Source organism: Phragmites australis, chromosome 3, assembly GCF_958298935.1.
Source record: "Phragmites australis chromosome 3, lpPhrAust1.1, whole genome shotgun sequence".
Lineage (NCBI taxonomy): Eukaryota > Viridiplantae > Streptophyta > Magnoliopsida > Poales > Poaceae > Phragmites > Phragmites australis.
The window spans coordinates 20,956,662-20,977,881 of NC_084923.1; the positions used below are offsets into that span (position 1 = coordinate 20,956,662).

A 21,220-nucleotide genomic window follows, 5' to 3' on the forward strand; every position below is an offset into this window, starting at 1 on the left:
AAAATCCATGTTAGGTTATATCTTCACCCTCCCTGGAGGAGCTATCTCGTGGAAAATCTCTAAACAGATACTTACGACATCGTCAATGATGCAAGCTGAGTTTGTGGCATGTTATGAGGCTACCGGACGGCTATATGGCTAAAGAACTTTATCCTGGATTAAGAGTGGTCGACAACATTTCAAAACCACTTATATTATACTGTGATAATCAGCCCGTAGTTTTCTATACGAGTAACAACAAGTCGAGTGGTGCTTCCAAAGACATCGATATTAAGTATCATGTTGTGAAAGATAGAATCCAGGATCAAACAATAAGTGTCAAGCATATAAGTACTAAGTCAATACTTGCGGATCCACTCACTAAAGGCTTACCACCTAATATTTTTCGTGATCATGTTGCCATCATGGGGTTATTGGAAAGCCTATGATTCTGGATAAGAGGACCATAATGCAAACCAACTCCTATTAGTAATAATGAATTTCCATTTCGAGATGGAGTGATACACTATAGATATTTGGGTTTCAGCGGTATATCATTAGCCACTGTAACGCTTTGCCTCAGAGTATTGTTTTATTGAGAGTGGGCTTATGATATCAGCTTTACGATCAAGGGGGCGGGGGGAATGTTGGAATTGATCTCGGCAAACTGCTAATGTATCCTAACTAACAAGACCGAGAGATGGGAGAGTCCCGTCTCCATACGCGATGATCGGAGGCGCAATTAACACATGGTTCCGGTCCCGAATCGAGCAGCGCCATATAAATAAGGGGGTCCGATGCCTAGCGGTGCTGACTAATCCCGTGAGGTTCAAACGCCCTAACAAATCTTTCCCGATACTAACAAGACGCTGGATCGGCTTAAAGATCACCGTACCATCGACAGCATCCACATCTACACCAACGCTCTTCAACCTTACCGTCAAGCACTAATGGCGTCACCGAACGCAGGTACATGTCCATACGCTTCCGCTTAAGATGGTGTTTGATATTAGGGCTAATGATATCGTTAATTAAAGCTTAATCAAATTTATAATCAATGGCGCAGGAGGAATGCTCTCTAACATCTATGCTTGTCCTCATGACACTTCTACGTTCAATTTTAGCTCATCTCATTGTATCACGTAATTCACATTTACAAATGTGCCAGATCTGCGTAGCTCGGTACCCAAAAAAAAAAAAAAACCCACATACATGGCCTTGTGGGTGTTCCTTCTTGCAGAATGCAAGGTGAAGGCATATTTAGAATGCGGGAATTTCATGGATATGTTAAACGAGTTTCACAAGAATTGGTTCAATTTAATTAGGAATACAAAAAGTCATTATTCCAGATTGGGGATGGAGTGTTGGTTGATGATATTGTTCGGTCACGAAGAAACTCGTGTGGCCTATTAGCAAGGCACGCCAGTGATTTGTTATGAATCCATCACTTTCATTTCAACGGACTTGGCAATTGCGTTGCTAGGTTCTAAAATAAATTTGAATGTTCAAAATGAAAGTGTATTGCTACATAACTTTGATAGATTTAGTATCTTCAGTTAGATAATATCGGTTAATCTACGCCTTTTGTCTCCACTAAAATGGTAGATCCTACTCTTTTCTCTCAAAATTGATGAGTAAATTTCTAGAATATCCCTTTCTTTAGATTAATGTGGGAATCTCTATGCAGAGAGAGTGAAAGCAACGCATTAAATTTCACAAATTGTTTATGGATATATAGATTGATAAATCCCTTCTTATGCACCGAATCACTTAGCCGTCTCACTCTCCCATCAATTGGTTAAAACCAATGCGGGTTTGATTTTTGTTGCGATGGTGAGAATTGGAATCACAACACAGTAAATAAGTATATGATGGAATTAAATTTTATTTTCCCATTACACTAGAGACTTGATATTTATAGCCATACCTCAACTACACAGATCTATATTACATTGGTATCCCTCTCTGTCAAGATACTCTCGAAATATCATCAGGGTATTATAGTCATTAATATACCAGTACATGCCATACAAACATGTGATTTTACATCTATTTTCCTTTAGCTATCTTGTATCAATGAGACCTTCGACACGCTGGGTCTTGTTCCCATGGTCACCGCTAACCTCAAGGTTTCTTTAGGCTTCACTCCTTTAGACTTCTATGCAAGTTTCATTCTTTCAGGCTCCTCACTCCACATCGGCTAAACCTTAAGACCTTGCTGACTCTTTTACTGATCTTCGACTTCTTAGAGGTTTAGCTTTCAGGCTCCCTCCTTGGCCATTCTCAGGTGCGTCTTAATAATGGGTTCGAGGCGTTGGCTATTGCGACTATTAAAGGGTTGGGATTCCTCGTCATAGTTTGTACAAGGTTTTGACTCTAGATTCGACGATCTGCTTCGTTCAGCTGCTGCACGGCAAGGTGAAGAACGATGAAGGTCACCAGAGGTGAACAAAATGACCTAATTGTGTTGTTTTAGTTTCTAGGGACCTCTATGTGAAAGGAAGATGTATTTCTTCCAAGTTTAATATCATTCCATCTCTATTCCCCAAAAAAGATAACGCTCGACCAAACCTTAACGTACTACATCATCGAACGCACACCCCAAATGATCCTTGACATGAGCAAATCTTCGCAAATACGGCAAGATTTAGAGAACCACGGTCCATAAATCCTATCCTATCATGCAGTGGATCTTTTGAAACTCCTGTCAAATCAAAATTCGCTGCCGTTGACGCAGGCCACTAAACGCAAACAAGATCTATGCAAGCGCTTGCTGGAACTGGCTCTCGATTGACCACCAGCACCGAGACACTACAGGCCGCCAGGGCAAGATCGATCACCCCAGGATTTGTTTCCATGCATGGCGATCGCGGCAGTAATTGGTACGCGGCTGGACGGGCAAATCTTAGCAGCATCCACCACACTTGCTGCATCGGGCCTGCGGGATCCGGTTGGGGAGCGGCAGGAAGAAGAAGGAATTAAAGCGGAGCGTATCTCGAATTCATTCGTGTCGATCGGCCATTCTTGTCAGACAGCAGTCAGATCGCCGCCCCGGCGTCAATGCTGAGATACAGCTCAGTTTCCCGATCGGAGAATGGCGCCGTGGCCCGCTTATATAGCAACGCGCGTACGTGGAGGAGGACGGGATGGATGAGCTATAGGTAGCTTGGCGATCATGTTGAGCGGCGGCGGCGGCGGGAGCAGAGGAGCCGAGAAGAAGAGGAAGGCCGACGACGTCGTCGCGCCGCCGGCGAAGCGGGAGCCGCGGCGAGGGCTGGGCGTGGCGGAGCTGGAGAGGATCAGGGTGCATCTCGAGATGGCCGGGAGCTGCTACGTGGTCCCGTCTCTGTCGGCGCCGGCGCCTCCGCCTCCGCCAGCGCTACCTCATGCACTCGTCGCGCACGTCCCCGGCGTGGCCGCAGTGGCGCACCACCAATACGTACGCGCCTGCTGATGCAATGCCATCCATCATGGTTTCCACAGTATATATATATAACGTGATATCAAACAAGATCAAATATATATGATTCCAATTCTACTGTAGTAAAGTAACCTGCTGTGTCTGTGTGCACATAACACAGGTCGGAAATGGAGCTGTGCAAGTACAATATTTCAACCCGTATTACCGCGCCCAGCATTACGCTAATGATCCTGCTTTGACCCGGTACGTGCATAGTTTTACTAAACTAGGTCGTCGTGCCTCTTGCTTAACCAGCTAGTTTTCCGATTAATCAACATTAATTGCTTGATGCTGCAAAAGTCGACGCAGAAGACATGGCTTGCTTTGCGCTCATTCTAGTTTTTTTAAAATAAAAAGTGCACTTATTATAATTTACAGCCCTTCTTTTATTCCGTTTCTTGCATGGATTAGCAGGCTCTTTGCATCCAACGGCCATCTTTCCTGGCATCAGAAGAATCAAGTCGATCAGATTCAGAGCGCCGTCGCTGCACTTCCCGGCTTGGGACAGGCTGCATCATCATCATCTGAGGTATCACATTAACTCGCCATGCTTGACTGAGGAATTTGAAATGGCTGTAATATTATTTGTTTGGGTACCTGGCTGACCGGTCTGACATGCAGTGCTCGTCGTCGGCGTACCAGCAGCAGGATCACCATCAAGCGCAGCCGCGGCAGCTTGGCCAGACGGCGAGGCCCCAGGTTGCCTTTGTGGACCTCGTCGACTCCGACGACGACGTCGACGGAGCCGCCGTGGAAGAGCTGGACTTGGAGCTCAGACTCTAGATCGAATTTGCTGTCGAAATGTTAGGTTGTTGAATCAATGTTTAAATTCTTTGTTCTTTTGCATAGAAGCTGTCAAAATTCTTTGTACCTAATCCACAATGGAATTACGCCTTTATGGAGGGTTGACGTAAACTAGAATGGCGCCTTCATCTCAGCCGTCCGAGCGCCTACCCGATACCCGTACTATAAAGATCCTCCTCACTCGCGATTTAAAAAGAAACCATGTAAAAAACAAAAATAAATAAAATAAAACACGACGTCGTCGCCACCACTCTCGCCGTCGACGAGTCACGGCGGGCGGCGGCGTCGGCAGCGGCCGGGAGACCCGGCGGCTTACAACCATGCCTGAACCGACCACCAAACCCCTCTCCCCGCGCCCGCGCCGCCGCCGCAGTCTCTGCGGCCTCTGCCTCGGCACCGCGCTCCTCGTCCTCGTCGTCTCCGCGCTCGTCCACCTCGTCTCCCCGCCGCCGCATCGCGCTCCCCAGTCCACACGCTTCTCCGTCGTCATAGACGGCGGCAGCACGGGAACACGGGCCCACGTCTTCGCCGCGGGGCCCGACGGGCGCCTGGATCTGGCGCGCTCCGCCGTGATGCGCGTCTCCCCGGGTCTCTCGTCCTTCGCCGCCGAGCCGGCGCGGGCCGGGGAGTCGCTGCGGCCGCTGATGGAGTTCGTGAGGGAGAGGGTCGGGGGCTCCTCTGCGGAGACGGAGGTGCGGCTGATGGCCACTGCCGGGCTGCGGCTGCTCGAGGAGCGCGCCCAGGAGGCCATCTTGGCGTCCTGCAGGGACGTGCTCCGGGCCTCTGGGTTCCGGTTCGAGGACGCATGGGCCAAGGTGATCCCAGGTACTGCTGCCCCCCTTGCCAATGGCTACCTGGGAGAAGTGATTGCACAGTTTAGCTCTATGGTTAGTGGCTGATTGCATTGTGGATAGGGGATTGAGTGTTTAACTGAAGTGAGTGCAATGAATTGGAATTGCTGCCTGAATTGGAATTGGATATGCTTTGGTGAATTCGGAAATGGCTCGTTGAAATATGTAGTGGCAATGAAGTATGCGGCGGATGGCTTTGTTGAAATATGTAGATGGCTTTGTTGAAATATGTAGATGGCTTTGTTGAAATAAGTTGAGCTGTGAATACCTTCACTGTTGAAATGTTCTATTCAATTATGGAGAGAAGGTTCCTTTGGGGTTGCTAGATAATTTTTATGTTGGTTTAGTAACAGAACATCAACAAACTAAACCAACCATACAAAAAGGAAAGCAGCGATCCAAGACAATGTAGGTGTGCCAATTAGTAAGCATAAAAGTCGCTGGGGTATGGTATATCTGGATGACTTTCGTGTCATTAGCTGAATACTTTTGATTTGAATGCTTACTCAGACTGGTACCTTTTCTCCAGGCTCTGATGAAGGTATCTATGCTTGGATTGCGGCAAATTATGCTCTTGGCACACTTGGAGGGGATCCTCACAAAACCATTGGGATCATTGAACTGGGGGGCGCTTCAGCTCAGGTCGCACGATGAACACACACATTTTTTTGGTTTGCTCCCTGAGTGCATCTTGTTTAACCACAATAGAAGCTACTAAGCCACTGTAATGTAGTAAAATCCAACGGACTCGCTTACCTGAGATGGTGATTTCTAATAGGTGTCTAAATGGCTTCAGTAATTATGAATGGCCAAATTCCACTAAAACTTCCTCAATGTCAGTACACATAATAGCTTAACTTTCTGGACATATCCCAAGAATTCACAATTTTCTGACAATGTAATTGCTTCTATTTTGTTTCAGCTGACCTTTGTTTCTGATGAAGTTCTTCCTCCCGAACTGTCAAATAATTTTACTTTCGGTGATACAACATACACTCTATATACCAATAGCCTTTTAAACTTTGGTCAAGTGAGTATATCCACTGAATCCTCTACTTATACTATACTGTAAATTCTACAATGGATTAACCAGCTGATTTAATAATTTACTTTCGCAGAATGCAGCACAAGACTCGCTCTTTGAAATTTTGAGGTCTAGAGGTATTTATTTTTAATCTTTATTATTCTGTTGATGATAGAATATAATAATCAGAATAGACCTTTCCCATCCTTGCGATGGTGACAAGGGAATCCAGTATCTGATCGATTAGGGAACACTAATTCTCTTAAAAAAATACTGCAAATGGGAACTGTAAATAATCACATTAGCTGTCCATATCGTTACTTCAATAGAATGCTAATGATCAATTTGCACTATACTATAGCTATTCTGTTATGCTATATAAGTACAAATGTGCCTGAACTATAGTTCAAAACAACAGTAGTAGTTTTTCTAGTTTCATGAACAGTAAACATTGTATTGAGACATTGAATGTTTGTTGAAGCAGTTACATCCCTTGTTACATTGGTCTCACAATATGCGAAATGTGTCATAAACCAGAAGGGTTTAAATATTTTTGCTGATTAGCTTACAAAACTATTAGTCTGTAAATACCAAGTAGAGTATTTTGGCACGATCATGACTCATGCGATTGCAGGCTCTTCCAAAAATAGTACACTTGTTGATCCTTGCACTCCTAAGGGATATTCACGTAATGAAAAAGTAATGGTGGGGACAAGCGGTGCTTCAAGATCGACATTGAATAATCAATATGTTGATAATGGGAATGGAAACTTTACAGAGTGCAGATCTTCTTCGCTGATGTTACTGCAAAAAGGAAAGGGTAAGAAATATATGCAAAACCGCAAATTGTGTGCTCACTCCTTTTGTTATCCTTGAAGGCATATCCGTTTCCAGTTATTTACAGCTGTAAACGCATTTTTTGCTTTTCTTTACTATTTCTTTGCTTAAGAGTGCCAATGTGCCATAAATATCAGCTGAAGATAAGGAAAGCTGGCACCCTCATCATGCAATGCAGAGAGTTTACCTAAAGCTATAATGGACAATAGGAGGCTATTCTGTAATTCTTTGATGGCAAGAAAGATGGATTTCGTAATTGTATTGACTTGATATCTTTTTCAAATCTTGCGCACTTTAAATATTTGCTCAACTTTTTCTTGACTCTGACCAAACAAACTCATTATTATCTCTTAAATGCAGAAAAGTGCCAGTATCAACAATGCCACCTGGGATCTACTTTCGTACCTGAGCTACGTGGACATTTCCTGGCAACTGAAAATTTCTATTTTACATCAAAGGTCCACTACATGTTTCTTTTTTTTTCCCTTGTACATGCTAACCTGTTCTTATGACACTTTTAACTCTTGTACTTTCTCTATCAGTTCTTTGGACTTAAGCAGTCTTCATCCCTATCTGATTTTGTGCTTGCTGGAGAACAATTTTGTAAGCAAGATTTCTCCACTCTTAGAAAAAAGTATCCTAATCAGTCAGATGAAGCTTTCTCTCGGTATTGCTTCTCGTCAGCGTACATTGTAGCTCTACTGCATGACATTCTTGGTGTACCTCTGGACGACAAGAGGCAAGAATATTGTGCACATCGATTTTCTTAAGTGAAATTTACTCTCGAGTAATCTTATATGCTGAGTGTTGAGCTACTTTCACTTTTCCTGAGCAGGATCGAGTATTCCAACCAGGTTGGAGATGTTCAGGTTGAATGGGCCCTTGGAGCATTCATCGCACACATGCAAAATACAACTTTAGAGCCATCACACGCTGCTGCAACATCAACCCATAGCGATAGATCAATTGTTGTTGTGCTGGGGATGTTTCTTTTATGTGGAGTGTTTTTGGTGTCAAGATGGAGGAAGCCCAAGACGAAGATTATATACGACTTAGAGAAAGGTCGATACATCATAACACGCATCAGCTGACGCTGACCCTTGTGCAGCTGAACCATATTTATACGAAGGAATATATGTTGTTCTGTTGTACATCAATGTACAAGTTCAATTCTTTGTATTCGTGCTCTTAGGTAACAGTTGGGTGGGTGGGGCATGGAAGATAGCGCATTTGTGTACGGAAGCATTTGTAGAACATATTGTCATGTGCTAATTGTATTCATTTGATGAATAAATATAGTGGTTTTGGCTCATGTTATGAGCTTGATATTTTGCACATCCATATGCACTGTCATACATGAGTATGCACAGGGGCGGATCCCGGGGGGGGGGGGGGGGAGGTAGTCTTTGGGGGCTCGAGACTACTTATACTTTGTATGGTTATACGTTTAAGGCGCCAGTTTCAGGTACTGGTCCGAAAGGGCATGGGCTCAAGGCATACTTATACTTTGTATGGTTATACGTTTAAAACGTTTTTTGTTCTTGTACAAAATTGCTTAATTATCCTATTAAAATGGTTAATTATCCCCCTTCTGTGTTTTTCTCTTTCTTATATGTGTTACTGAATGCAGAGCACTAGAGATCCTGGCCAATTTTCAATAAAAGAGTTACAAAATTTTGCTACAAGAATTAATCTTTTGTGATATCTTTTAGATTTTTGCGCCGTAACCAGCATCTTTGACCTTTGCAAATACTATGTGAATTCATAAAACATAATACATATACTTATAATTGCTTCTTATTAACAAATCCAAGTCAAAGCTTCCAGTCTTCACTTTTCAGAACTTCAAATGGATCTTAGGCTAACTAAAAAGGAAATAACTTAAGGCAGATCCTAGTACAAGTCTACCGTCTATTGGCGTGGTAACGAAGTCGTGAGTATACCACTCTACATAGCTGGGTTCAAATCCCGATTCTCCTGATTTACATACTCGGGCCCTTCCAACGATTTTACTCATTTGCTTGTGATTGAAGACCCATTCGCGGGTGTATGAGAACAGTGTGCGTGTTATCCATGTAAAAAAAGAAGAAGAAAAAATCAGATTTTTTTTAAAGGAACCAGATTAGCGTATCATTGATAAAACATGAACAATACAAACCACCGATTACAACTCCTAACAAACTGATTCACCATCAGAAACACCACTCGGCCATTACCTCGCCTCGCCGAACATGGACGCGAACTGAAACTTAAGCTCGAAGCTGTTCCCTCCATCGACGAGAATACGAAATTTTTTTTCTCCACAATGAATAGCCCACTAGAGACGAGCGTTGAAAGCACTGAACGCACAGACAACACACCACAGCCAACGACCGTAACCTCACCGAATAAAAAGAGAAATGACGTCTCTAACAACAACCTCGAAACAGAATCCCATATCAACGAACATACAACATCATCCTCTGCGGTCACTGACATAGAAGCTAACGATCTAAAATTAAAACCGACACAAACACACAGGTCTACCTGACACATGCAACCCCGAAGATCTCGCATACAAAACTGAAATCACCGAAATAGGGCCAGGTGCTTTGCCCTCAAAGCCTTCTGGACCCGATACGGGCCACGCCACGTGCGAAATAGAATTTGCACTTCGCGTTTCCGAACTTCCGAAGGCTCCGTCGCAGGTCGCCGCTGCTCCAAAAGCCCTCGCGTCGCCGCCGGCCGCCGTTGGTCATCGCTGACGCATATCCAGCGGTTCTCCTTGCCCCTCGCCCCGCCCCCACTCCTCTCGACGCCAACGATGGAGGGCCTACTCCTCGACAAGCCTCTGAACCCGAACAAGCTCCTCAAGGAGCAGTAAGTCCAGCGTCCCCAGACCCTCCCTGAGGCTGCGCTCCCTACTACTCCTTCCCACCCGGCAGACTCTGAGCGTTCTCCTCCTCCTTGGTGATGCAGGTTCGTGAGCAACCTGACGGGGTCCTCCCTGGCGGAGATCGCGGCGCTCTCCACCATCGTGCCGGTGACAGATTCATTTTTTCCCCCGCGTTGATCCCCCAGTTTTTCTTTACGTGCACGCGCGGTAGAGTTGAGATTTAACATTGGTTTTTCTGTGCGCAGGCATTGGTGGTTCTGAGGAAGTGGAGCAGCGGAGGTCAGTCATCAGAAATGCTGTTAATTTTGAACTCTTCGTACATTTTACTGTGTGATTGAATCGGTTCTTACAACAAATCAGCAAGTAGTTTTCAATGGTATGATTGGAAATTTGGAATCTCAAATTCCCAGTATGCTGCATTTTTTTATATTTAGCACTTGGATCAGTTGTGATTGATGAGTACAGTGTGAGATTCTGCCATCCAGCCCAAATTCTTCATCAGCCTCAGCATCGAATATAAAACTAAGTTTAAACTTGGTTATGGAAACTTATGCCATGTTCCTCCTTTTTTTCCAAATTGTGCTGGTAAATATGATGCTATAAATGCAATGCCACACATTCCGACTTCACTGTGTTTTTTATTTAACTTGGCCTTTCAAATTCGCAGCATTTACAAATAAATAAGTTTCTTTTATGTATGGAGTAGATCTGAGAGCGTGCTGTTTCCCTTGTTCCATCATGCTTTAGATAATACTTGGAGGGATACAGCAAAGAAAAACGATGATGTCCATCCTGTTCGCAAAGATTGGATGCATTACTTTTCTGCGCTGCTTGTAGATTATCTCACTGTTGTATTGCCGATCTTGTTGGTCTTCACAGTAAGTACCCCTTTACTATATATGTTGATACTGCTTAGATGTCAGTGTTTGTAAACTAAAAAAGCCAAAAAACACGTAGAGAAAGAAGCCTTGCAGTGCAGTGCAGAGTTTAAGTTGAACAATTTTTTTTTATTTGCAAGGAAAGTGAAAATAATGATCCTTGGGTTATTCCTTCCTTGGTTTGTTTTGTAGGTCTTGGCCGAATGGGTTTATACTTGTGCCATTTCTCTTGTAATCCTGATTCCTATCTACATCATGAATAAAGGGTATTTGGTACAATATATTACACCTATTTTTGCTAAAATATTTTTTAGTTTCTGCAACTCTAAAGTCCACTTTTATATTTCCTTCTTGCAACACACAGTCCATGCTGTTCTGGAATTGATGTAATCCTGTACTCTCAGGTTTCAGTCTCATCTTAAAGCTGAACTCAATCGGCTTCCTTCACTCAGGGCAGACATTTCTTCTTACCGAGTGTCAGTGGTGTGTAAAAATGATTGATTGGAAAAAAATATTAGTTCTTCAGTACTAGAGATGTAGCAGCACTATCGAAGTATTAAAACTGATTGCATAATCTGTAGGTTCTAGTGACATGTTTGTGCATATTGGCGGTGGACTTCAAAATCTTTCCAAGACGCTATGCTAAGGCTGAAACATATGGTAGTGGCATTGTAAGTCATATCTTCAGGGTTTTTTTTTTTTTTTTTGCTTATCTAGTTCCTCATCATCAAGTATTAAAAACAATTGTGAAAGAGTTGTGCATACATAGCACAGCTGCAAATTGTGCATACATTCATAATAGTGTTTGAACTGCTAATGATATATGACTTTATTAGCTTTGCTTCAATGAACGGAGTGTTGGTCACGGAAACATAGACTAATAATCATCTGTTCTCTTTTGTTGCTGTGTTCTGTATGGACAATTTACCCCACCCTACCCCCTGGTTAGGTTGGTTATTGTTTAGTCTGCAATAACCCGTATTCATCTATGCCTTTTAAGGTTTTCTGCAATAACCTTGCTTATTGTTTTCATCCTATGCTGCCATGCATATGATTTGGAATGTATTTGCTACTATTTTTGAAAGTTCAGAAGTTGCAATGTACAATCTGAGATCATCTTCCCCATTTAATGATATAAAGAATTTGATCCATGGTCTAACAGATGGATCTTGGAGTAGGATCTTTCGTAGTGGCTAACGCACTGGTATCCAGACAAGCACGAAACATAACCTCAATGTAAGTCCTTGATTATGATGTGTTCTCATTTATCTTAACCAAAATATCTTTAGGATCATTTGGACTCAGCATGGTGTCCACTGATTCCAATGTATGCTGACAAATTATCTTGCATTTGTCTAGTATCATCACTAAAAAGTAGAACTTCTTTCACTGGCCTTGCTTTTTGGATTTGTTCATTCTGTGGCATTATTACAGTAGTTTCTGTTTGATAGGTCTGCCAATAAACAATAGTCTATACCACATTCTTATGCTGTATCTTCCAATATGCCTGCCTGTGTTCCTCAGGAGCTTCAAGGCAGCGCTGAGTTCCATAAGTCCATTAGTATTTCTTGGCTTTGCTCGCATTGTCTCCACATTGGGGGTTGATTATCAGGTAGTTTTTTTTCTTTGTGCCAATTATCCTACATTACTATTTACTCGTTGTGTCATTCATCATAATTGTCATATGCACTGACATGGAACTTTGTGTTGGTATGCCGTTTGTGAAAAAAAAAAATTATCTTTTTTGCCTTCTTTCCTCAATGGTTTATATTGTGATGCCCCATTTCCTCTTTTCTGGACACTGAAACCATATCACACAGAATTATATATACTGTACTATAGCATTTTCGCTTTTCAATAACACTGGAAGTTGAGTGATTTGATATCAATTTGCCTGGTGCAATAGAAAAGTGATTCAGTAATTCCATATTATAATCATGCATTCTGAATATGCTACATCGATTTGTTATCTTGCAGGTTCATGTAGGAGAATATGGTGTTCATTGGAACTTTTTTTTCACCCTTGCAGCAATTTCTATCCTTACATCCATTGTCAGGATTCATCCAAAATATTGTGGCTTAGTGGGTCTGCTTATCCTTGCAGGTACAAATTTTTGCAGGTACTTTACATTGCAATAATCCTGTTTTCTAAGGGTTCATTTCCTTTTTTTCCAGGATACCAGATATGGCTATCTTTTGGACTGAATGAGTACCTCATTTCTGATGAAAGAAATGCTGATATAATCAGCCAGAATAAGGAAGGTGTCTATAGCATACTTGGTAAAAAGAAAATTATACATAGTTTGTCATTTCTGTGCTTAAGATGCTGAAAAACATATAGCCCTCCAAACTTGTCAGTGTACAGATGCAGTAATACATGAAGGTTTTGCACATGCATCTTACTAACCCTATTTTTCTTCTTTTATCCTATGTGCTGTATGCTACAGTTTTTTACTTTGCTGAGCTTAAGTAAACTGATTACCTTTGGCTATTGGACCCTTTTCATATCTGAAGACCATAAATTTGCGTGCACCTTATTTTTCAAATAATTTGGTGCAACATTAATCGATTCCCTCCCCTGACACAGGATACTGGGGTATGTTTCTAATTGGTGTTTCTCTGGGTTACTATCTGTTCGTTGATACTAGTTCGAAAGGCAGGAGCAGGAACACTCAAGTGGTAAAAGTCTGGGTTCTTGCTGCATCTTTTTGGTGAGAAACAATAACCACATACATGACTAGTGGTTTTTAATATTTCCTGATTATTAAGTTTTCATCCCATGCCATATTCACAGGATTTTGGCAGTCGTCCTTGACAGCTATATTGAGAGAGTTTCTCGACGAATGGTAAGATACTAATTAACTATCCACTTGGATTCATTTTTTACACTAGCATGAAATCAATAAAGTTAAAGCCATCTTGGAGGAAGTTTTTATAAGTTACTATGCAGTTTCACAAACTATGCAGTTTCACAGCAGTTTTATGGCATGTAGAGCAGAATGTTGTGGTCTTAATAACGGAATGGCAAAATTATGTTAGTCGGGAAAGTGTATGCTGAAATGGATGAGTAATATGTAAAAGGAGTTATAGCATTTAAATTTAGAGTAAGTAAACAGCAACAACAACAACAAAGCCCTTTTTTCCCAATCAAGTTGGGGTAGGCATTAGATTAAGTACGCATGATATAAAAATTAAAAGAGACATAGCATTTAAACTTAGTTAATTTTTCCCATGAAAACCATTAGACAAAGTTATGACATGTCTTAACAAGTTAGATTTCTTGACATATTCTCTTGAGAAATTTTAGGAATTTCTTTTCATTTAGGTTTGTACTGTAAGCAGGCTCTTTCCCAAAAGTCCCAAGTTGCCAATGAAGCTTAACCTTTTCTTCTCATAGTCTTTAGATTCAACCAGAAGTTTATACATATAGCTTGAAGCCTTAAACACAGATGCAAATGAACATTATTTTCTTGAAGAAGTGAAGGGACATAGGTCTTGTTACAAGCACTGGCATTTTCTTGAAGGCTAAAGTGAAGGGACATAAGTCTAGTTGTTGCAAACACTGGCATTTTTCTTTTCTTTTTTATCAGATAAGTCATGTGTAAGAATGATAAAGTAACCCCTGGAACTTAATTCATGCCCTTTTACTTCGTGGCATAAAAAAATGATCCGAGCATTCCATTTTGCAGTGCAACTTCGCTTATGTTATGCTTGTTTTTGGCCAGAATTTTCAGGTATCTCGATCTTGCTTTCACAAATTATAATATGCATCCATTGTCACATCGGGACTCTCAGTTTAGTTAAATTGGCCTTTTCTTTAACATTTGGGGAATATCTCTGTGTATGTCAAGCTGCGGACAAGCTAGGACCACATCATGAGTTAATGATACAATATGTATTCTATCTGATAAAGTGATAATACCTACAAATTGCCCCACGATGAGACCAAAAGAAGGGCAAAAGCATTAGCTAGAAATGCCATATGCAGTCTTATATGCTTTGCATATGTTTGTAATCTTTAAATGAGGATGCTTAATGTTTCCAATCGATATAATGTGCACAGCATGGTCCAAAATTGCATTTCTACCCGTTATATTCAAAGCTAGGCCAGCTGATGCTACTATTTGACGATCGGGGAGCAACTTTCTCATATAATCAAGAAAATTGGAAGGGTGATTGTGAAGGCCACGAAATTCACTACTTGTCCAAGTATATTAGCCTGCTTTCTTAAGGGTCTACAAACATAAAGTTTGTCTGGGTTTTTTTGGGTTGTTGTTACTAGATCCATAATTGGTTTTGTTCAGGCCCCACTGTTGATGCTGACTGTGATTATCCAACAGGTTTTATCTATCCTGACGTTAGCAGGGTTCGTTTCATATGAAAATAACTTGGTTCTTGAAGATGCATTCAATCAAAATATGCTTGGTTCATTCCTTCTGGTAACATCATCGCTTGCCTTCTTTATTGACCAAAGAAATGGAACCTTTTGACTTGTGAAACGTCAAACTTGTTCAGATATTTAGGTTAAAGGAACTGAAACTTAAGTTTATTGTTGTTGTTGCAGGCAAATATCCTAACTGGCTTGGTAAATCTCTCAGTTGACACACTGTCTTCGTCTTCCCTTGCTGCCTTCATGATTATGTCAGTGTACACCTTTACTTTATGCATGGTTGCGGGTCTTGCCCATTTTTGTGGTTTTAGAATGAAATTCTGGTGATTGTGAGTTATTTGATATGTTGTATGTATTAATTGATTCTTCAGCAATCTAGCTCATTTGGAATAATGCCAAATTGCTGACCTAATTAGTTGATCCAGTCATTAACTCTGCCTACACTCTGGATCTGACTTTTTCTGGCTTGTTCACTTCATGAAACCATTGCCAAGAGAAGTGCCCAAGTTTCCTTGTGTCCCATCGAAAGAGGACGATAGCATTTAAACATACTTGACTTATCCTGTTCCAAACTGAAAAAAGCTGGCATTGAAGGTGTTGGGCTATCCTTGCACTCATACCTCCCATGGGGCGAGGACCATGGCGTACAGGTGATGGTAGTGCCCAGGCAACGAAAGCCAGGTGGTGTTCGCTCATTTGATGAGTTTGTGACTCTCAGGGCCCTGAATCAACCAAGCCGAGCACAGCTTGATAAGCTCTGCTGTAACGCAGTCATCTTTTCATATCCCCGATGTTTCATGTGATTTTTCTTTTACAGAATCTCTGCTTTCTAAGCATGCTGTAAGTTTTCGACAAAAAAAAACCTAGCAATGTTTAGCTCAAACGTAGGGGAACATCACATTCGAATTGGACGCTAACCTGGATGAGCCGGCCATGCTCCTCAGCCTATTTGCAATATCTTGCCCGCGCCAGCCTGACTGGAAGGACGGCCTTGATGGCGGTGGTCGCTGTTGCAATAAGTTTGCACGAGGACTTGTGAATTCTGTGGTGTTGGTTGACCTAATTGGAATTCCCTCAGGGTTGATGAGGAGGTGTAACTGTTGCTGGATATGACATGAAACTCTGCTAGAAAGACAGCATAGATGGGAAGTTCGAACTTCTTTTCGACTACTACTACTAGCTACTGTAACCGAAGGGAGAAACGGCGCTACCAGGCCAGCATGTGGTTGATGTGTTGTGCTGCTCTGTGGAACATACTCTGTGGAAAGGAACCTTGCTGAATTTTGCATGATTTTGCTGCTCCTGGTCTTGATCACCCTCGGTTGGTTGATCGGACGGTCCAAAACTCGCCGCCCTGGAAACGCAAGGGTCTGCTCGCCTCCTTGTATGTTTCTTCAACACAAGGAAGGTAACATCTCGGTGATTCCTGACAACTGCTATTCGCACAGTACCGTGTACAACGTACTTGCCACCGGTGCTTCGTTTCTGAGTGACGACGATTTCGTCAGTATCAGTAGTGCTCCGTCACTTGCTGGCACATGCATGGTCTGTGCCTGATCTTGCTTGCCGCTTAATCAAGAAACTTTGATGCAAAAGAGTGCGTTACTGATCAACAGCACGCAGGACACACATGGGTACAGAATGCATGAAAGCTGTACTGGACGGAGCCCCTTAATTTCGGGGCTGGGAGAAGTACAAACCGGCTCATTATTGCTGAGCCTGATCGTTGAGACCTCAAGTTTCGCCGGAAACTGCTACGCCGGTGTGATTCACGGGCGCCCCACATTGAATTGTGTCGATCGCGAGAGCTTGTCGCCTCGATCCATCGCCGGCTGACCCGGTCTTCTTCTGCATGCAGCTTTGGTTGGTTGGTGCCCTGATTAAGTGTATAGCTTCTTTCTCTTGCATTCAGGGTTAATTTGATAGATTCTTTCTCTCCATTTGCATCTCCAAATTCATATCACTTTCCCATACACATTCACAAAATTTCTAGAGTGTAAAATGGTCTTAATAAAAAAAGGCACCAATATCGACTATCGCCTCATCAAAGGATGCGAGACATTGACACCAAGAGTGCTACTCCCTCTATTCTTCTTTTTTTTTTTTTTTGAAGTTGCATTTCCCTTTACATGGAACATGAGTACATGACATGGTAATGCTGGTACATATAGAGTACACTTGTGCCACTTCTACACGTTGCAACTCTCATAAATTCCCAAGATTTTCACTAGGTTCGTGCTAATAGTAGTTTTTGTGCCTTCTTTTAGAATTCCTAGTCTTGGATGCATATTTCAATCCCGATGCAAGAGTTGATGTGCCGTGGACCGCGTGTTCACTTTTGGTCACTGCGCACCATTTATTCCCGCGGGTTGACCTTCTAGACATGCATTGTCCTCGTGTGCATGCATGGGCTTGCAGGAGTTCTGTAGCTTAAAGCCGGTACTGCAGCACTGTACTGGGTAGTACTTAAAGTACCAAGGCATGTACGCATGCATGCATACATGTAGAAGTAGTACTACCTCCCATCCCAGATATAACTATACATTGACACGGTTTCTAAATTGCCAGTTTGACGAATGATATGTATAAAAATATATTATTTTAAATAGAAAAGGTTGTGTATTATAAATGTATTTGTAGTGATGAATATATTAACATTAACATTTTGTTGAGTTATATATATGTTTTTTTTAGTATTGATGGTTAAAGTTAAAAAGGTTTGACTTAAGACAAACATAAATAGACTTATATTTGGGATGGAAGGGAGTACAAGTTCACTAGCAATACTTCATATATCGATTGAGCATATCTCTTGCGTTCGCGAGAAAAGGTCAAGAGGTGAGGACATGGCAAAGCCAATTACAAGATAATTGAGTAAGAGAAAGAGCTGGACACTTGGGGTCCCAGACGTCATCGAGGCAAAATGCGATCAGCGTCGAAATGGTATGTTTTCTTCTTGGAATGGCGAGCGAGCTTAATTTGCGTCGAGCCGTCAGTCGTCCGTAGCCAACAAACTAGATAGCTAGCTGTTACATGCGGCGCGAGTCAAACATCAATCGCTAGCTTGCACGCGTGCATCATCGCATCTGTGCCGTGCGTGCGAAACTTGAGCTTCATGCGTGCGTGTCTATCGGTGGCTCGAGCGTACGTGCCCATTTGAACTGCATGCGTGTGAGCCGCATATGAGCTAGCAGTATGCCAGTCTCTTGGCACGATCGATGTGATAGCTTGAGTAGTCCCTTTTTATTACTCTTTTTTTTTTTAAAGAGAGAGCTTGAGTAGTTCACAAAGCGAGGGAAAGGAGAAAGAAGCGCCAAAAGATGCACGTGAGTTGCGACTTGCGAGTAGTCAACTACCGGACGATATATCCACTGGATGAGGATCGCTCTGAGCAGAGGAGTGTGTCATGACTCATGAGCTAGCCAGCTTACGGTAAATGAAATGATCTTCCTGAGCTTTGGCTCTCCGACTTGTGCTCCTTCTATACTATGCTACCATGAATACAAGATCACTCTACCCTCTGACTTTGCTTTTCCTGAACAAGGTGAGCGCTAAGCTATCTACAGTGCTACTACATACATACACATGTTTGTCCTTGCCGTCTCCGTGTGCCGTGTACGCCTATATAAATACACGGGCCTCTACCCCTGGCCGGGACCCTTGTCCTTGGTACGCGTACACTGCACCTTCAACCACCAAGCATAAATCTCCTTGAACTCGATCCCTTTCTTGATTCATCGATCGATTGATAGATCTGCGCGTTGATGGGGCGGCCGCCGTGCCGCGACGAGGAGGGCGTGAAGAAGGGGCCGTGGACGCCCGAGGAGGACCTCGTCCTCGTCTCCTACGTCCAGGATCATGGCCCCGGCAACTGGCGCGCCGTCCCCGCCAAAACAGGTACCGACTGCATGCTCACCTGCAGGCGTGTCGTCGTCGTCGACCGCACGTAGTTTTCGCGCGGCGTGACTTGCTTTGAGCATGAGCGTGAGCAGGGCTGATGCGGTGCAGCAAGAGCTGCCGGCTGCGGTGGACCAACTACCTCCGCCCGGGCATCCGCCGCGGCGGCTTCTCCGACCAGGAGGACAGGCTCATCGTCCACCTCCAGGCGCTCCTTGGCAACCGGTGGGCCGCCATCGCCTCCTACCTCCCCGACCGCACCGACAACGACGTCAAGAACTACTGGAACACACACCTCAAAAAGAAAATCATGCCCCAGCAACAACAGCTGCAGCAGCAGCATCAGCAGCGCGCCTCCCCCTCGGCATCGCCGCCGCCGCCCTCTCAGAGCCAGTGGGAGCTCAGGCTGCAGACGGACATCGACCTCGCCAGACGCGCCCTGCGCGAGGCCCTCTCCGTCGACGCCGCCGGCCCGATGAACACCACGAGCCAGGCGTTGCCTGGCGAGCCGGCCGCGCGCGCGCACAGCGCGCGCAACATCTTCGGCATGCTGGACGGGTGGGCACCGGCGCCAGCTGGGAAGAGCCCGGCGACGCCGCCTCGCGCGGCCGAGAGCACCTCCGGGTCGACGCCGGAGCTCACCGACGGCTCCGGCTCCACCTCCATCGCGTCCAAGCGCGCTGCGCGGGTGGCCGGCCCGCTGTTCGGGCGCGACGCGGAGGTGCCGCAGCTCTCGGCGATCGAGTCGTGGCTGCTGGAGGACGACAGCGGCGAGCAGCAGCCGGCGCAGGAGGGCCTGCCGCTCGATGCCGCCCTGCATAATTTTGCGTTCTAAAGTTTAATTATCAATAATCAAAGATTTTCTAGGCTGCTTAATTTATCAATAATCGAATGTAGGTAGTGGTTGCTAATCTAATTCTCGTCCGTACAAGAGTACGCGGATCGACTATTTGCATTCCCAAAGTAAAACCATGATGCGAGTGACGTTGAAATGCACGTGTTGTACTAGCAAGCATATAAATTTATCTTATGGCCTGCTTCAAAAACATGTTATTTCCCCCCAAATTCGTACGGGATTTGAACTGATCTATGTGAAGTTTTTTTTTTATAAAATCTTAGTGAAATTCATACGCCCCAAATAGACAGACAATCGTTGAACCGGTCCAATAACCCACCTGACATATAGCTACAGACTGAATTCGCCAGCAAAGAATCTGACGAAATTATGCGTATACTTATGGCCCGTTTGGTAGCGCTGTGTGATTCTATGTGAAAAATAGAAGTTGTTTTTTTCAGCTTTCTAATTTTTAATTTATTTCAGATAATTACTCTCACAGATTTCACTCAGAGAGCTAAAAACTGAAAGCTGCTGTTTAACAGAGCTCTTCTAATTCCAACTAAAAAGTTACTCTAAAAACTCTGCCAAACAAAACCTTACAACGAAAACCATATCATTCTGTCTTTTCAGCGATTAAACCGTGTGAAATTCAAGACCTATAATTATGAAACTGGAAGCAACCGTTTTTTGCCAAAAGATTTACGCAACTCGAAAACTAGCATAATTAAATAGAGCTTGTCTGGGTGCTGAATGCTGATCCACGGAGCAGGTATGGGCATGGGCATGGGCGATGGGACGCGACGCCACCTTGTGCTGTGCTCGACTGCTCGTACGACGGTTGCCCGTTGGCCTATAAGGTTTTTCATTCTAGAACCGAACTTCATTGGGCCGACACCGTGCCCTCCTTCCAGCCATTACTCATCTCAATGCATCTGGTAGAGGTGCCGACCCCAAAACGCGTGACTTGTTGCTTCGTAACTTTTAACCAACAGACACCCAGTGAAAACGGAGGCACCAATTCATTTTTATACAAATCCAGTGGACACAAAACTGGCTTACAAAATTATTTTGCAGGCGCGCTGAATTACGATCTGATCTCACACCCTCTTTCTGTCTCTCTGATCTGTCCTCTTCTCTCGCTCGACGCCCTCTCTCCTCCCCATGGCCAAGGTGCATACTGAAATACAGCCACCATTGCATCCCATTCTCGAAGAACAGTGCATGCATAAGGTGGGCAAAATCCAAGTAACCTTTTTGTTTTAAAGTTAAAATCTTGAGTTCAAAGATCCGTATTGCTTGAGTTCATGGTAGAATTTCGGGGTTCAAATTAATTTGAGTCCAAACCTGATTGATGTGTATTCAAAGAAGTCACTTCTTTGAGTTCAAA

The 21,220-nt window shown here is 43.5% G+C and overlaps 3 protein-coding genes across 9 annotated transcripts; all 3 read left to right on the forward strand.

Moving 5' to 3' along the window:
* The first annotated feature begins 4,441 nt into the window (after nt 1-4,441).
* LOC133912598 (probable apyrase 6) lies at nt 4,442-8,290 on the forward strand. 2 transcript variants are annotated; one of them, XR_009908826.1, is made up of 8 exons: nt 4,442-5,068; nt 5,624-5,736; nt 6,017-6,124; nt 6,213-6,255; nt 6,753-6,938; nt 7,093-7,213; nt 7,316-7,413; nt 7,498-7,519. XR_009908826.1 is itself a non-coding variant. In XM_062355426.1 (8 exons), exons 1-8 carry the CDS (start codon nt 4,564-4,566, stop codon nt 8,044-8,046), a joined length of 1,506 nt encoding a protein of 501 aa, XP_062211410.1. In that variant the 5' UTR covers nt 4,442-4,563; the 3' UTR covers nt 8,047-8,290. The 2 variants fall into 2 exon arrangements, 1 of the variants encoding a protein (XP_062211410.1); XM_062355426.1 differs by lacking the exon at nt 7,093-7,213 and adding an exon at nt 7,791-8,290 and having other exon boundaries at nt 7,498-7,694.
* A 1,271-nt stretch (nt 8,291-9,561) lies between these two features.
* LOC133912599 (uncharacterized protein At4g17910-like) lies at nt 9,562-16,295 on the forward strand. Of its 6 annotated transcripts, none has more exons than XM_062355429.1 (16): nt 9,563-9,814; nt 9,914-9,977; nt 10,076-10,109; nt 10,578-10,708; nt 10,901-10,974; nt 11,113-11,191; nt 11,290-11,379; nt 11,871-11,944; nt 12,233-12,320; nt 12,686-12,812; nt 12,884-12,970; nt 13,296-13,419; nt 13,503-13,554; nt 14,398-14,442; nt 15,049-15,147; nt 15,273-16,295. In XM_062355429.1, exons 1-16 carry the CDS (start codon nt 9,759-9,761, stop codon nt 15,423-15,425), a joined length of 1,377 nt encoding a protein of 458 aa, XP_062211413.1. In that variant the 5' UTR covers nt 9,563-9,758; the 3' UTR covers nt 15,426-16,295. The 6 variants fall into 6 exon arrangements, 3 of the variants coding, with proteins under 3 accessions (XP_062211413.1, XP_062211414.1, XP_062211411.1); XM_062355427.1 differs by having other exon boundaries at nt 9,564-9,814; nt 12,884-12,988; nt 15,273-16,292; XR_009908827.1 differs by having other exon boundaries at nt 9,562-9,814; nt 12,884-12,988; nt 14,106-15,147; nt 15,273-15,325.
* A 2,140-nt stretch (nt 16,296-18,435) lies between these two features.
* On the forward strand, nt 18,436-20,102 carry LOC133912600 (myb-related protein 306-like). The gene is made up of 3 exons (XM_062355431.1): nt 18,436-18,530; nt 18,643-18,995; nt 19,091-20,102. Exons 2-3 carry the CDS (start codon nt 18,863-18,865, stop codon nt 19,828-19,830), a joined length of 873 nt encoding a protein of 290 aa, XP_062211415.1. The 5' UTR covers nt 18,436-18,530; nt 18,643-18,862; the 3' UTR covers nt 19,831-20,102.
* Nucleotides 20,103-21,220: the final 1,118 nt, after the last annotated feature.

Coding starts and splice junctions, on each gene's coding strand:
- LOC133912600 (XM_062355431.1), top strand. CDS start 18,863: ATGGGGCGGCCGCCGTGCCGCGACGAGGAGGGCGTGAAGAAGGGGCCG. Junction 18,996..19,090: donor CGCCGTCCCCGCCAAAACAG/GTACCGACTGCA, acceptor GAGCGTGAGCAG/GGCTGATGCGGTGCAGCAAG.
- LOC133912598 (XM_062355426.1), top strand. CDS start 4,564: ATGCCTGAACCGACCACCAAACCCCTCTCCCCGCGCCCGCGCCGCCGC. Junction 6,125..6,212: donor GCCTTTTAAACTTTGGTCAA/GTGAGTATATCC, acceptor TTACTTTCGCAG/AATGCAGCACAAGACTCGCT. Junction 6,256..6,752: donor TGAAATTTTGAGGTCTAGAG/GTATTTATTTTT, acceptor ATGCGATTGCAG/GCTCTTCCAAAAATAGTACA.
- LOC133912599 (XM_062355427.1), top strand. CDS start 9,759: ATGGAGGGCCTACTCCTCGACAAGCCTCTGAACCCGAACAAGCTCCTC. Junction 10,975..11,112: donor ATCTACATCATGAATAAAGG/GTATTTGGTACA, acceptor CTGTACTCTCAG/GTTTCAGTCTCATCTTAAAG. Junction 11,192..11,289: donor CTTCTTACCGAGTGTCAGTG/GTGTGTAAAAAT, acceptor CATAATCTGTAG/GTTCTAGTGACATGTTTGTG.